This window comes from Somniosus microcephalus, unplaced genomic scaffold (assembly GCF_052327205.1).
Source record: "Somniosus microcephalus isolate GS21.2 unplaced genomic scaffold, FLI_Smic_1.0 unresolved_chr2, whole genome shotgun sequence".
Lineage (NCBI taxonomy): Eukaryota > Metazoa > Chordata > Chondrichthyes > Squaliformes > Somniosidae > Somniosus > Somniosus microcephalus.
The window spans coordinates 19,775,406-19,791,340 of NW_028225180.1; the positions used below are offsets into that span (position 1 = coordinate 19,775,406).

The window sequence follows — 15,935 nt, forward strand, 5'->3', positions numbered from 1 at the left end:
TGGGTGAGAGGGAGGGCGGAGTTCGATGGCTCGGGATGTCCCCTGGGTGAGAGGGAGGGCGGAGTTCGATGGCTCGGGATGTCCCCTGGGTGAGAGGGAGGGTGGACGATGGCTCGGGATGTCCCCTGGGTGAGAGGGAGGGCGGAGTTCGATGGCTCGGGATGTCCCCTGGGTGAGAGGGAGGGCGGAGTTCGATGGCTCAGGATGCCCCCTGGGTGAGAGGGAGGGCGGAGTTCGATGGCTCAGGATGTCCCCTGGGTGAGAGGGAGGGCGGGCGACGGCTCGGGATGTCCCCAGGGTGAGAGGGAGGGCGGGCGACGGCTCGGGATGTCCCCTGGGTGAGAGGGAGGGCGGGCGATGGCTCGGGATGTCCCCTGGGTGGGAGGGAGGGCGGGCGATGGCTCGGGATGTCCCCTGGGTGAGAGGGAGGGCGGAGTTCGATGGCTCGGGATGTCCCCTGGGTGAGAGGGAGGGCGGGCGATGGCTCGGGATGTCCCCTGGGTGAGAGGGAGGGCGGGCGATGGCTCGGGATGTCCCCAGGGTGAGAGGGAGGGCGGGCGATGGCTCGGGATGTCCCCTGGGTGAGAGGGAGGGCGGGCGATGGCTCGGGATGTCCCCAGGGTGGGAGGGAGGGCGGGCGATGGCTCGGGATGTCCCCTGGGTGAGAGGGAGGGCGGGCGATGGCTCGGGATGTCCCCTGGGTGAGAGGGAGGGCGGAGTTCGATGGCTCGGGATGTCCCCTGGGTGGGAGGGAGGGTGGGCGATGGCTCGGGATGTCCCCAGGGTGAGAGGGAGGGCGGAGTTCGATGGCTCGGGATGTCCCCTGGGTGAGAGGGAGGCGGAGTTCGATGGCTCGGGATGTCCCCTGGGTGAGAGGGAGGGCGGGCGATGGCTCGGGATGTCCCCTGGGTGAGAGGGAGGGCGGAGTTCGATGGCTCGGGATGTCCCCAGGGTGAGAGGGAGGGCGGAGTTCGATGGCTCGGGATGTCCCCTGGGTGAGAGGGAGGGCGGAGTTCGATGGCTCGGGATGTCCCCTGGGTGAGAGGGAGGGCGGGCGATGGCTCGGGATGTCCCCTGGGTGAGAGGGAGGGCGGAGTTCGATGGCTCGGGATGTCCCCTGGGTGAGAGGGAGGGCGGAGTTCGATGGCTCGGGATCCCCTGGGTGAGAGGGAGGGCGGGCGATGGCTCGGGATCCCCTGGGTGGGAGGGCGGAGTTCGATGGCTCGGGATGTCCCCTGGGTGAGAGGGAGGGCGGGCGATGGCTCGGGATGTCCCCTGGGTGGGAGGGAGGGCGGGCGGAGTTCGATGGCTCGGGATGTCCCCTGGGTGAGAGGGAGGGCGGGCGACGGCTCGGGATGTCCCCTGGGTGAGAGGGAGGGCGGAGTTCGATGGCTCGGGATGTCCCCTGGGTGAGAGGGAGGGCGGGCGATGGCTCGGGATGTCCCCTGGGTGAGAGGGAGGGCGGAGTTCGATGGCTCGGGATGTCCCCTGGGTGAGAGGGAGGGCGGGCGATGGCTCGGGATCCCCTGGGTGGGAGGGAGGGCGGGCGATGGCTCGGGATGTCCCCTGGGTGAGAGGGAGGGCGGGCGATGGCTCGGGATGTCCCCTGGGTGAGAGGGAGGGCAGGCGATGGCTCAGGATGTCCCCAGGGTGAGAGGGAGGGTGGAGTTCGATGGCTCGGGATGTCCCCTGGGTGAGAGGGAGGGCGGGCGATGGCTCGGGATGTCCCCAGGGTGAGAGGGAGGGTGGAGTTCGATGGCTCGGGATCCCCTGGGTGAGAGGGAGGGCGGAGTTCGATGGCTCGGGATGTCCCCTGGGTGGGAGGGAGGGTGGAGTTCGATGGCTCGGGATGTCCCCTGGGTGGGAGGGAGGGCGGGCGATGGCTCGGGATGTCCCCTGGGTGGGAGGGAGGGCGGGCGATGGCTCGGGATGTCCCCTGGGTGAGAGGGAGGGTGGAGTTCGATGGCTCGGGATGTCCCCTGGGTGGGAGGGAGGGCGGGCGATGGCTCGGGATGCCCCCTGGGTGAGAGGGAGGGCGGGCGATGGCTCGGGATGTCCCCAGGGTGAGAGGGAGGGCGGGCGATGGCTCGGGATGCCCCCTGGGTGGGAGGGAGGGCGGAGTTCGATGGCTCGGGATGTCCCCTGGGTGGGAGGGAGGGCGGAGTTCGATGGCTCGGGATGTCCCCAGGGTGAGAGGGAGGGCGGGCGATGGCTCGGGATGCCCCCTGGGTGGGAGGGAGGGCGGGCGATGGCTCGGGATGTCCCCTGGGTGGGAGGGAGGGCGGGCGATGGCTCGGGATGTCCCCTGGGTGGGAGGGAGGGCGGAGTTCGATGGCTCGGGATGTCCCCTGGGTGAGAGGGAGGGCGGAGTTCGATGGCTCGGGATGTCCCCAGGGTGAGAGGGAGGGCGGGCGATGGCTCGGGATGTCCCCAGGGTGAGAGGGAGGGCGGGCGATGGCTCGGGATGTCCCCTGGGTGAGAGGGAGGGCGGGCGATGGCTCGGGATGTCCCCTGGGTGGGAGGGAGGGCGGGCGATGGCTCGGGATGTCCCCTGGGTGAGAGGGAGGGCGGGCGATGGCTCGGGATGCCCCCTGGGTGGGAGGGAGGGCGGGCGATGGCTCGGGATGTCCCCAGGGTGAGAGGGAGGGCGGGCGATGGCTCGGGATGTCCCCTGGGTGAGAGGGAGGGCGGGCGATGGCTCGGGATGTCCCCTGGGTGGGAGGGAGGGCGGGCGATGGCTCGGGATGTCCCCTGGGTGAGAGGGAGGGCGGGCGATGGCTCGGGATGTCCCCTGGGTGGGAGGGAGGGCGGGCGATGGCTCGGGATGTCCCCTGGGTGAGAGGGAGGGTGGAGTTCGATGGCTCGGGATGTCCCCTGGGTGAGAGGGAGGGCGGGCGATGGCTCGGGATGCCCCCTGGGTGGGAGGGAGGGCGGAGTTCGATGGCTCGGGATCCCCTGGGTGAGAGGGAGGGTGGAGTTCGATGGCTCGGGATGTCCCCAGGGTGAGAGGGAGGGCGGGCGATGGCTCGGGATGTCCCCTGGGTGAGAGGGAGGGCAGGCGATGGCTCGGGATCCCCTGGGTGAGAGGGAGGGCGGGCGATGGCTCAGGATGTCCCCTGGGTGAGAGGGAGGGCGGAGTTCGATGGCTCGGGATGTCCCCTGGGTGAGAGGGAGGGCGGGCGATGGCTCGGGATGTCCCCTGGGTGAGAGGGAGGGCGGGCGATGGCTCGGGATGTCCCCTGGGTGAGAGGGAGGGCGGGCGATGGCTCGGGATGTCCCCAGGGTGAGAGGGAGGGCGGGCGATGGCTCGGGATGTCCCCTGGGTGAGAGGGAGGGCGGGCGATGGCTCGGGATGTCCCCAGGGTGGGAGGGAGGGCGGGCGATGGCTCGGGATGTCCCCTGGGTGAGAGGGAGGGCGGGCGATGGCTCGGGATGTCCCCTGGGTGAGAGGGAGGGCGGAGTTCGATGGCTCGGGATGTCCCCTGGGTGGGAGGGAGGGCGGGCGATGGCTCAGGATGTCCCCTGGGTGAGAGGGAGGGCGGAGTTCGATGGCTCGGGATGCCCCCTGGGTGAGAGGGAGGGCGGGCGATGGCTCGGGATGTCCCCTGGGTGAGAGGGAGGGTGGAGTTCGATGGCTCGGGATCCCCTGGGAGGGAGGGAGGGTGGAGTTCGATGGCTCGGGATCCCCTGGGTGGGAGGGAGGGCGGAGTTCGATGGCTCGGGATCCCCTGGGTGGGAGGGAGGGCGGAGTTCGATGGCTCGGGATGTCCCCTGGGTGGGAGGGAGGGCGGGCGATGGCTCGGGATGTCCCCTGGGTGAGAGGGAGGGCGGGCGATGGCTCGGGATGTCCCCAGGGTGAGAGGGAGGGCGGGCGATGGCTCGGGATGTCCCCTGGGTGAGAGGGAGGGCGGGCGATGGCTCGGGATGTCCCCTGGGTGAGAGGGAGGGCGGAGTTCGATGGCTCAGGATGTCCCCTGGGTGAGAGGGAGGGTGGAGTTCGATGGCTCGGGATGTCCCCAGGGTGGGAGGGAGGGTGGAGTTCGATGGCTCGGGATGTCCCCTGGGTGGGAGGGAGGGTGGAGTTCGATGGCTCGGGATGTCCCCTGGGTGGGAGGGAGGGCGGGCGACGGCTCGGGATCCCCTGGGTGGGAGGGCGGGCGATGGCTCGGGATGTCCCCTGGGTGAGAGGGAGGGCGGGCGATGGCTCGGGATGTCCCCTGGGTGAGAGGGAGGGCGGAGTTCGATGGCTCAGGATGTCCCCTGGGTGAGAGGGAGGGTGGAGTTCGATGGCTCGGGATGTCCCCAGGGTGGGAGGGAGGGTGGAGTTCGATGGCTCGGGATGTCCCCTGGGTGGGAGGGAGGGTGGAGTTCGATGGCTCGGGATGTCCCCTGGGTGGGAGGGAGGGCGGGCGACGGCTCGGGATCCCCTGGGTGGGAGGGCGGGCGATGGCTCGGGATGTCCCCTGGGTGGGAGTTGAACGAAACTTGAGGGAGCCGTGGAGGGAGAAGCTGGCAGTGTTGTGAACTCATGTTAGGTGTGAGGGGACAGGCTGAGGCCTGGGTGGAGCCGCCTCTTCGAGCCTCATTCACACTGCCCTTCCCCTCGTGCGGTGAGGGGCTCCCCGTGTGTTCACAGCACGGAGGAGGGTGGCATTCCCTGCGAATCCTCCGCAGCCATGTAATGTTTGTTAACTACATGTTGCAGCGTGATCCAACTGACCGTGAACATCTCTCTGTCTCTGTCCCTCTATCTCTGTCTTGTGTGTGTCTCTCTCTCGGTCTGTCTCTCGCGCGCTCTCTCTCGGTCTGTCTCTCGCGCGCTCTCTCTCGGTCTGTCTCTCGCGCGCTCTCTCTCGGTCTGTCTCTCGCGCGCTCTCTCGGTCTGTCTCTCGCGCGCTCTCTCTCGGTCTGTCTCTCGCGCGCTCTCTCTCGGTCTGTCTCTCGCGCGTTCTCTCTCGGTCTGTCTCTCGCGCGCTCTCTCTCGGTCTGTCTCTCGCGCGCGCTCTCTCGGTCTGTCTCTCGCGCGCTCTCTCTCGGTCTGTCTCTCGCGCGCTCTCTCTCGGTCTCTCGCGCGCTCTCTCTCGGTCTGTCTCTCGCGCGCTCTCTCTCGGTCTGTCTCTCGCGCGCTCTCTCGGTCTGTCTCTCGCGCGCTCTCTCTCGGTCTGTCTCTCGCGCGCTCTCTCTCGGTCTGTCTCTCGCGCGCGCTCTCTCGGTCTGTCTCTCGCGCGCTCTCTCTCGGTCTGTCTCTCGGGCGCTCTCTCTCGGTCTGTCTCTCGCGCGCTCTCTCTCGGTCTGTCTCTCGCGCGCTCTCTCTCGGTCTGTCTCTCGCGCGCTCTCTCTCGGTCTGTCTCTCGCGCGCTCTCTCTCGGTCTCTCGCGCGCTCTCTCTCGGTCTGTCTCTCGCGCGCTCTCTCTCGGTCTGTCTCTCGCGCGCTCTCTCTCGGTCTGTCTCGCGCGCTCTCTCTCGGTCTGTCTCTCGCGCGCTCTCTCTCGGTCTGTCTCTCGCGCGCTCTCTCTCGGTCTGTCTCTCGCGCGCTCTCTCTCGGTCTGTCTCTCGCGCGCTCTCTCTCGGTCTGTCTCTCGCGCGCTCTCTCTCGGTCTGTCTCTCGCGCGCTCTCTCTCGCGCGCTCTCTCGGTCTGTCTCTCGCGCGCTCTCTCTCGGTCTGTCTCTCGCGCGCTCTCTCTCGGTCTGTCTCTCGCGCGCTCTCTCTCGGTCTGTCTCTCGCGCGCTTTCTCTCGGTCTGTCTCTCGCGCGCTCTCTCTCGCGCGCTCTCTCTCGGTCTGTCTCTCGCGCGCTCTCTCTCGGTCTGTCTCTCGCGCGCTCTCTCTCGGTCTGTCTCTCGCGCGCTCTCTCTCGGTCTGTCTCTCGCGCGCTCTCTCTCGGTCTGTCTCTCGCGCGCTCTCTCTCGGTCTGTCTCTCGCGCGCTCGCTCTCGGTCTGCCTGTCTCTCGCGCGCTCGCTCTCGGTCTGCCTGTCTCTCGCGCGCTCGCTCTCGGTCTGCCTGTCTCTCGCGCGCTCGCTCTCGGTCTGCCTGTCTCTCGCGCGCTCGCTCTCGGTCTGCCTGTCTCTCGCGCGCTCGCTCTCGGTCTGCCTGTCTCTCGCGCGCTCGCTCTCGGTCTGCCTGTCTCTCGCGCGCTCGCTCTCGGTCTGCCTGTCTCTCGCGCGCTCGCTCTCGGTCTGCCTGTCTCTCGCGCGCTCGCTCTCGGTCTGCCTGTCTCTCGCGCGCTCGCTCTCGGTCTGCCTGTCTCTCGCGCGCTCGCTCTCGGTCTGCCTGTCTCTCGCGCGCTCGCTCTCGGTCTGCCTGTCTCTCGCGCGCTCGCTCTCGGTCTGCCTGTCTCTCGCGCGCTCGCTCTCGGTCTGCCTGTCTCTCGCGCGCTCGCTCTCGGTCTGCCTGTCTCTCGCGCGCTCGCTCTCGGTCTGCCTGTCTCTCGCGCGCTCGCTCTCGGTCTGCCTGTCTCTCGCGCGCTCGCTCTCGGTCTGCCTGTCTCTCGCGCGCTCGCTCTCGGTCTGCCTGTCTCTCGCGCGCTCGCTCTCGGTCTGCCTGTCTCTCGCGCGCGCGCTCTCGGTCTGCCTGTCTCTCGCGCGCTCGCTCTCGGTCTGCCTGTCTCTCGCGCGCTCGCTCTCGGTCTGCCTGTCTCTCGCGCGCTCGCTCTCGGTCTGCCTGTCTCTCGCGCGCTCGCTCTCGGTCTGCCTGTCTCTCGCGCGCTCGCTCTCGGTCTGCCTGTCTCTCGCGCGCTCGCTCTCGGTCTGCCTGTCTCTCGCGCGCTCGCTCTCGGTCTGCCTGTCTCTCGCGCGCTCGCTCTCGGTCTGCCTGTCTCTCGCGCGCTCGCTCTCGGTCTGCCTGTCTCTCGCGCGCTCGCTCTCGGTCTGCCTGTCTCTCGCGCGCTCGCTCTCGGTCTGCCTGTCTCTCGCGCGCTCGCTCTCGGTCTGCCTGTCTCTCGCGCTCGCTCGCTCGCTCTCTGTCTCTCGCGCTCGCTCGCTCGCTCTCTGTCTCTCGCGCTCGCTCGCTCGCTCTCTGTCTCTCGCGCTCGCTCGCTCGCTCTCTGTCTCTCGCGCTCGCTCGCTCTCTGTCTCTCGCGCTCGCTCGCTCTCTGTCTCTCGCGCTCGCTCGCTCTCTGTCTCTCGCGCTCGCTCGCTCTGTCTCTCGCGCTCGCTCGCTCGTCTCTGTCTCTCGCGCTCGCTCGCTCGCTCTCTGTCTCTCGCGCTCGCTCGCTCGCTCTCTGTCTCTCGCGCTCGCTCGCTCGCTCTCTGTCTCTCGCGCTCGCTCGCTCTCTGTCTCTCGCGCTCGCTCGCTCTCTGTCTCTCGCGCTCGCTCGCTCTCTGTCTCTCGCGCTCGCTCGCTCGCTCTCTGTCTCTCGCGCTCGCTCGCTCGCTCTCTGTCTCTCGCGCTCGCTCGCTCGCTCTCTGTCTCTCGCGCTCGCTCGCTCGCTCTCTGTCTCTCGCGCTCGCTCGCTCGCTCTCTGTCTCTCGCGCTCGCTCGCTCGCTCTCTGTCTCTCGCGCTCGCTCGCTCGCTCTCTGTCTCTCGCGCTCGCTCGCTCGCTCTCTGTCTCTCGCGCTCGCTCGCTCTCTGTCTCTCGCGCTCGCTCGCTCTCTGTCTCTCGCGCTCGCTCGCTCGCGCTCTCTGTCTCTCGCGCTCGCTCGCTCGCTCGCTCTCTGTCTCTCGCGCTCGCTCGCTCTCTGTCTCTCGCGCTCGCTCGCTCTCTGTCTCTCGCGCTCGCTCGCTCTCTGTCTCTCGCGCTCGCTCGCTCTCTGTCTCTCGCGCTCGCTCGCTCTCTGTCTCTCGCGCTCGCTCGCTCTCTGTCTCTCGCGCTCGCTCGCTCTCTGTCTCTCGCGCTCGCTCGCTCTCTGTCTCTCGCGCTCGCTCGCTCTCTGTCTCTCGCGCTCGCTCGCTCTCTGTCTCTCGCGCTCGCTCGCTCTCTGTCTCTCGCGCTCGCTCGCTCTCTGTCTCTCGCGCTCGCTCGCTCTCTGTCTCTCGCGCTCGCTCGCTCTCTGTCTCTCGCGCTCGCTCGCTCTCTGTCTCTCGCGCTCGCTCGCTCTCTGTCTCTCGCGCTCGCTCGCTCTCTGTCTCTCGCGCTCGCTCGCTCTCTGTCTCTCGCGCTCGCTCGCTCTCTGTCTCTCGCGCTCGCTCGCTCTCTGTCTCTCGCGCTCGCTCGCTCTCTGTCTCTCGCGCTCGCTCGCTCTCTGTCTCTCGCGCTCGCTCGCTCTCTGTCTCTCGCGCTCGCTCGCTCTCTGTCTCTCGCGCTCGCTCGCTCTCTGTCTCTGGCGCGCGCTCGCTGTCTCTCTGGCGCTCGCTCTCTGTCTCTCTGGCGCTCGCTCGCTCGCTCTCTGTCTCTCTGGCGCTCGCTCGCTCGCTCTCTCTCGGTCGGTCTCGCGCTCGCTCTCGGTCGGGCTCTCGCTCTGCCGGTCTGACTCGCGCTCTCTCTCTCTCTCTGTCCGCAGCCTGTCGGAGAACCAGTCCTTGCTGAAGATGCCCCCCTGGGTTAACGTCTGGCTGCTGGGAGCCATCTGCCTCTCTATGGCTCTGCACTTCCTCATTCTGTATGTCGACCCGCTGCCGGTGAGTACCGTCTTTCTCCTGCTCATGTAGCTGCCAGTGCCATTGTCACCGGACCCGTCTGTTGACATTCTACGTGTCTGGGTATCGGCCTGCGTTTATACTGTGCGTGTCTGGGTATCGGCCTGTGTTTATACTGTGCGTGTCTGGGTATCGGCCTGCGTTTATACTGTACGTGTCTGGGTATCGGCCTGCGTTTATACTGTGCGTGTCTGGGTATCGGCCTGCGTTTATACTGTACGTGTCTGGGTATTGGCCTGCGTTTATACTGTGCGTGTCTGGGTATCGGCCTGCGTTTATACTGTGCGTGTCTGGGTATCGGCCTGCGTTTATACTGTGCGTGTCTGGGTATCGGCCTGCGTTTATACTGTGCGTGTCTGGGTATCGGCCTGCGTTTATACTGTGCGTGTCTGGGTATCGGCCTGCGTTTATACTGTGCGTGTCTGGGTATCGGCCTGCGTTTATACTGTACGTGTCTGGGTATCGGCCTGCGTTTATACTGTGCGTGTCTGGGTATCGGCCTGCGTTTATACTGTGCGTATCTGGGTATCGGCCTGTGTTTATACTGTGCGTATCTGGGTATCGGCCTGCGTTTATATTGTGCGTGTCTGGGTATCGGCCTGCGTTTATACTGTGCGTGTCTGGGTATCGGCCTGCGTTTATACTGTGCGTGTCTGGGTATCGGCCTGTGTTTCTGGCAAGGTCAACTCCGTGGCTGCTCTCTAACCTTTGACCCTCTCTCTCTCTTCCCCTCGGCCGCCCGCCAGCTGATCTTCCAGATCCGGCCTCTCCACATGCTCCAGTGGATCATGGTACTGAAGCTCTCGCTGCCGGTCATCCTGATGGACGAGACGCTGAAGTTCGCCGCCCGCAACTATGTGGACCCCCCCAAGGAGCCGGAGGGGGTTGATGGGCACAAGAGCAGCCTGGCCTCCTGGCTGGAGGGCGTCTCCTGGAGTTTCATCCTGACGGCAGGGCCCCTGGTGCTGTGGTTGTACAGCACGGACACTAACATCGCCAACACCCTGTGGTCCTGATGGGCGCTGAACGCAGGGGGAGGGAGGGAGGGCGAGGTTAAACCGAGGACAAACAACGAGAACAAGAGAGAGGGTGAGGGGGGCGCTCGCTCACTCGCTGCTGTGTGAGGGAGTGTTTGCACGTTTAGTTTGTCGGCTGTGTATGCCCTGTAATCGGGAGCTCTGATTTTATTTTTTAAAAGGCCACGCACTCGACCTGCGGTGAGAGACTGGTTTCGGCGACGAGGGGGAAGAGCGAGAGAGAGAGGCGGCTCATTGGGGTTAATGGTTCACTAGGTACCTGGGTGTGAGGGGTTGGGGGCGGGGGGTGGTGTCAGAGGTCGGACCAGGGGTTAGTGCAGTCACCTTGTGGTTGAAGCCATCAGAGTCTCTCGACCACGGCCAGGCCGCCATTCGCTGTGACCAAGTGGGATTGACGGGTAAGTTTCCCTTAAAGGGGACTTATCCCATCCTCCCCTGGCCCCCCGCCCACCCACCCATCCTCCCCTGGCCCCCCGCCCACCCACCCATCCTCCCCTGGCCCCCCGCCCACCCACCCATCCTCCCCTGGCCCCCCGCCCACCCATCGCCCCGCCCACCCATCCATCCTCCCCCCGCCCACCCATCCATCCTCCCCCCGCCCACCCATCCATCCTCCCCCCGCCCACCCATCCATCCGCCCCCCGCCCACCCATCCATCCGCCCACCCATCCTCCCCTGGCCCCCCGCCCACCCATCCTCCCCCACCCATCCATCCTCCCCTGGCCCGCCCATCCATCCTCCCCCCGCCCACCCATCCATCCGCCCCCCGCCCACCCATCCATCCATCCTCCCCTGGCCCCCCGCCCACCCATCCTCCCCCACCCATCCATCCTCCCCTGGCCCGCCCATCCCCCCCCCCCGCCCATCCATCCTCTCTTTTTCTCCTCCTCCCCTCCCCCCCCGCCCCCATCCATCCTCCCCTGGCCCCCCCGCCCATCCATCCTCTCTTTTTCTCCTCTCCCCCCCCCCCCCCCCCCCCCCCCCCGCCCATCCATTCTCCCCTGGCCCCCCCCCCCCCCCCCCCCAATCCATCCTCCCCCCCCCCCCCTCCCGGCCCATCCATCCTCCCCTGGCTGCCCATCCCCCACAGCCCATCCATTCCCATCCCCCCTGCCCACCCATCCTCCCCCACCCACCCATCCTCCCCCTTCGATGGGTGAAAGAGCCACACAAACACAGAGCAGGAACATGTAGGTTCCCCATCTGTGCTGAGTTCCTTGATCCTAGCTCCAGAGGAGGGACAAAAAATGAGTTTAAAAGGCTTCTTTTCAGAGGCGTTAAACATTGGAAGTGGGAGATAGATGTTGAGGAACGACAGCCTTGCAATTATTTAACCTCAACTGGCCAAAATAGATTAGTGAGAGAGAGGGGAAATCAGCCAGGGTTCCTGCTCCTGATCACTGCCCAGTGACCCCTGGGTTAGAGAGAGGGGAAATCAGCCAGGGTTCCTGCTCCTGATCACTGCCCAGTGACCCCTGGGTTAGAGAGAGGGGAAATCAGCCAGGGTTCCTGCTCCTGATCACTGTCCAGTGACCCCTGGGTTAGAGAGAGGGGAAATCAGCCAGGGTTCCTGCTCCTGATCACTGTCCAGTGACCCCTGGGTTAGAGAGAGGGGAAATCAGCCAGGGTTCCTGCTCCTGATCACTGCCCAGTGACCCCTGGGTTAGAGAGAGGGGAAATCAGCCAGGGTTCCTGCTCCTGATCACTGTCTAGTGACCCCTGGGTTAGAGAGAGGGGAAATCAGCCAGGGTTCCTGCTCCTGATCACTGCCCAGTGACCCCTGGGTTAGAGAGAGGGGGAAATCAGCCAGGGTTCCTGCTCCAGGACTGACGATGTACGTTGAGTTGAGATTACCAGCGAGCTGCCCCCTCTCTCGCTCACTCACACTCCCCCCAACCCTATGCACTCGACCGCCCTCTCTCCTCCGGGCGGCCTCTTCCTGACTGACTCAGGGCTCCTGGCGCTCGGCCAGTGTCCCACAGTATTTATTCCAGTTAATTCACACTAAACCATTCCAGGAACTAGTCGAGTTCTCTCAACGCACGTCAAAATCAACAAAACACTGTTTCGACTGCATGATTTTTAATATTATTTTTGTGTGTGTGTGTGTGTGTGTGTGTGTGTGTGTGTACCTGTTTGCTGCACGCCTGTTTATTCGGATGTTTACTTTCTGCCCCCTTCACCTTCCCATTTGGGTTCATTTTCCGGCCCATTCCCACATGGATTTTCTCCTGGATATCACCAATCTGCAGCACCAGGATGGAGGTCCAGTTCAAATCCCAGCTCCCAGACAGAGGGGTTGAAGGGCTGCGCTCTCTCTCTCTCTCGTGGGGGGGCGAAAGGTCAGGCACTGCGACCTTTCACCCTCTGGGACCTGGGGGCTCAATGCCAGACCCGGACAGAGGGGCTTCCCTCCCTGATTGTGGGGTGGGAGGCGGTGGTTCGCTGGTATTCTGGCTACTGCTCCAGGAGAGCGCAAGACCGCGACCCCCCTCCCCGGCTCACCTCCGACCTTGCCCTGAAAGGGTGATGAGACACCAGTGTCTGGCCGTAACCCCGATGGTTTTATTCGGGGGGCGGGGAGCAGGGGAAGTGGGGTCATTAATCTCGGGCAGTCCGGACACACTGGCAATGTTCGGTCACAGAGCGAGCCAGTTTTGGTGGGAGGGTGCAAGGTCGCGCAAGGCGGACACGGTCAGATGGGACCTGTGACGTTGATTGAGCGGCTTCAGTATCTGTTCCGCGCCACCAGCAACCGTGGAGGGTGGGGGGCGAGACGCGGGGCGCCCCCGCTGGCGGCCCAATTGGTACGTGAGGGTCAGGGGTCATTCCTTAAGATGTCTGTATATAGACTTTCCTTAAACCAAGGGTTATACAGAGATGGACGCATTCCTAAAAAGTCTCTCTTCATTCCCAATTGAGAGATGAATGTACAGGGGAACAACTCCGATCAGGACCAAAGCGAGAGCTCCTTGTATTAAACAAGGCCACTGACTAAACTCGACTGTACCCCTTCCTCTCCTTTCCCGGTGTCCCAGCGTGTTAATTCCCCGCCCGGGCCTGTGCACAGTGTAGCCACCCCTCCTCTGGCCGCTGCAGCGAGTCAGCTAGTGTAAAGATTATTATTTAACTGTATGAGTGTATCTAACAGTGCGGAGCAGCCAGTGACCGACCGACTGCGGTCTTTAGCCCCCTCCCCTTTCTGTTTTATGTTTTGTAATGCACCCCGTTCTTCGTTCCGATCCATGTGCAGAACTTTATATATTATGTCCGTGTATATTTCTTTTTATTTTTAGAATATTTGGGTCGTGTTGTAATTCAGGGACCTCCCTACCCCATCGCCGCCACCCCACCCACCGACCGTGCTGTGCTCAAGAGCTGATGCCCGATCTGCCTTGCGACGCAGAGGTGGTTGTGGCAGAAGTTATCACAGGACGGGGTCAGGCTGAGCTCCTGTACCTTACAGCAGCATGACCTTAATTTAAAGTGATTTCCATTCCCCTCCCACACAAACACGCACTCAAGATTGCCGATGGGATTTTTTTTTTAATGTCTGGAAAGTAATGGAAACTTAATAAAAATGATTATAATCAAAGCTTTCAAAATGCCGATTGTTTTATTGCAAATCTTCTGCTCTGTCTCTCTCTCTCTCTCTCTCTCTCTGTCTCCTATCACTTTCTCTCACTCGTCCTCTGTCACTCATCCTCTCCCTCCCCTCTCCTCCTTCCCCCTCCCTCTCCTTCCCCCTCTCCCCCCCTCTCTCTACCTCCTATCGCGCTGTCTCCTATCACTCCCCCTCCCTCTCTCCCCCTCCCTCCCTCTCTCTCTCTCTCCCCCCCCTCCCTCTCTCTCTCTCTCCCCCCTCCCTCCCTCCCTCTCTCTCCCCCCTCCCTCCCTCTCTCTCCCCCCCTCCCTCTCTCTCTCTCCCCCCCTCCCTCCCTCTCTCTCTCTCCCCCCTCCCTCCCTCTCTCTCTCTCCCCCCCTCCCTCCCTCTCTCTCTCTCCCCCCTCCCTCCCTCTCTCTCTCTCCCCCCCTCCCTCCCTCTCTCTCTCTCTCCCCCCCTCCCTCCCTCTCTCTCTCTCCCCCCCCCTCCCTCCCTCTCTCTCTCTCCCCCCCCCCTCCCTCCCTCTCTCTCCCTCCCCCCCTTTCTCTCTCCCCCTCTCCCTCTGGCCTCCTCCCATCCCCCTCCCTCGCCCCCTCCAGCTCCCTCTGACCGCCCCCTCCCTCCGGCCTCCCATCCCTCCCTCCAGCCCATCCTTCTCCCTGGCCCCCTCCCTCCCTCCGGCCCATCTCTCTCCCTGGCCCTCTCCCCCCTCCCTCCGGCTCCCTCCATCCGACCTGGCCCCCTCCCTCCGGCTCCCTCCGACCGGCCCCCTCCCTCCCTCCAACTCCCTCCTTCCGGCACATCCCTTGTGGCCTCCAGCCCGCTCCCTCCCTCCGGCCTATCCCTTACTCCCTCTCCCTCCGGCCCATCCCTCCCTCTCCCTCCGGCCCCCTCCCATCGTCCTTCTCCCTCACTCTCTCTCTTTCGCGGTGACGTCCCATGGCCCCGCCCCCTGTTGCTAGATTACGGAGCGGCCCACCCGCTTGTCGGAGCCTGACTCGAGTGGCTGCAAGAGCCCGGGTAAGAGCCGGGGCCGGAACAACCCCGCCCCGACCCCCGCGATGTCGCCCCAACCCCCTGCGATGCCCCCCCGACCCCCCGCGATATGCAAAAAGAAATTCTACAGATGCTGGACATCTGAAACAAAAACAGAAAATGCTGGAAATACTCAGCGGGTCAGGCAGCATCTGTGGAGAGTGAAACAGAGTTCACGTTTCAGGTCAATGGCCTTTCGGCAGAACTGGAAAAAGCTGGAGATGGAACAGATTTTTAAGCAAGTGTAGGAGCAGGGAAAGGGGGGAGGGGAGGAAAGAACAAAAGGCACATCCACCCGACAACATCCCATAATATCCACCCGACAACATCCCATAATATCCACCCGACAACATCCCATAATATCCACCCGACAACATCCCATAATATCCACCCAACAACATCATCCCATAATATCCACCCAACAACATCATCCCATAATATCCACTCAACAACATCCCATAATATCCACCCAACAACATCCCATAATATCCCCCAACAACAACATCCCATAATAACCACCCAACAACATCATCCCATAATATCCACCCAACAACATCCCATAATATCCACACAACATCCCATAATATCCACCCAACATCCCATAATATCCACCCAACATCCCATAATATCCACCCAACAACATCCCATAATATCCACACAACATCCCATAATATCCACCCAACAACATCCCATAATATCCACACAACAACATCATCCCATAATATCCACCCAACAACATCCCACAATATCCACCCAACAACATCATCCCACAATATCCACCCAACAACATCATCCCATAATATCCACCCAACAACATCATCCATAATATCCACCCAACAACATCATCCCATAATATCCACCCAACAACATCATCCCATAATATCCACCCAACAACATCATCCCATAATATCCACCCGACAACATCCCATAATATCCACCCGACATCATCCCATAATATCCACCCGACAACATCATCCCATAATATCCACCCGACAACATCATCCCATAATATCCACCCAACAACATCCCATAATATCCACCCAACATCATCCCATAATATCCCCAACATCATCCATAATATCCACCCAACAACATCCCATAATATCCACCCAACAACATCATCCCATAATATCCACCCAACAACATCATCCCATAATATCCACCCGACATCATCCCATAATATCCACCCGACAACATCATCCCATAATATCCACCCAACAACATCCCATAATATCCACCCAACAACATCATCCCATAATATCCCCAACATCATCCCATAATATCCACCCAACAACATCCCATAATATCCACCCAACAACATCATCCCATAATATCCACCCAACAACATCATCCCATAATATCCACCCAACAACATCCCATAATATCCACCCAACATCATCCCATAATATCCACCCGACAACATCATCCCATAATATCCACCCAACAACATCCCATAATATCCACCCGACATCATCCCATAATATCCCCCAACAACATCCCATAATATCCACCAACAGCAACATCCCATAATATCCACCCAACAGCAACATCCCATAATATCCACCCAACAACAACATCCCATAATATCCACCCAACAACATCATCCCATAATATCCACCCAACAACAACATCCCATAATATCCACCCGACAACATCATCCCATAATATCCACCCGACAACATCC

At 62.8% G+C, this 15,935-nt stretch overlaps 1 protein-coding gene across 1 annotated transcript in view; it reads left to right on the forward strand.

The window, feature by feature from the left end:
- Nucleotides 1-10,453, forward strand: part of LOC147092236 (sarcoplasmic/endoplasmic reticulum calcium ATPase 2-like) — a 35,542-nt gene extending 25,089 nt beyond the window's left edge. Inside the window, exons 11-12 of the mRNA XM_085975576.1 lie at nucleotides 8,440-8,557; nucleotides 9,322-10,453. Of these exons, the coding sequence (XP_085831702.1) occupies nucleotides 8,440-8,557; nucleotides 9,322-9,591 (388 nt within the window). The 3' untranslated portion in view covers nucleotides 9,592-10,453. The remainder of the gene's footprint in view (nucleotides 1-8,439; nucleotides 8,558-9,321) is intronic.
- Nucleotides 10,454-15,935: the final 5,482 nt, after the last annotated feature.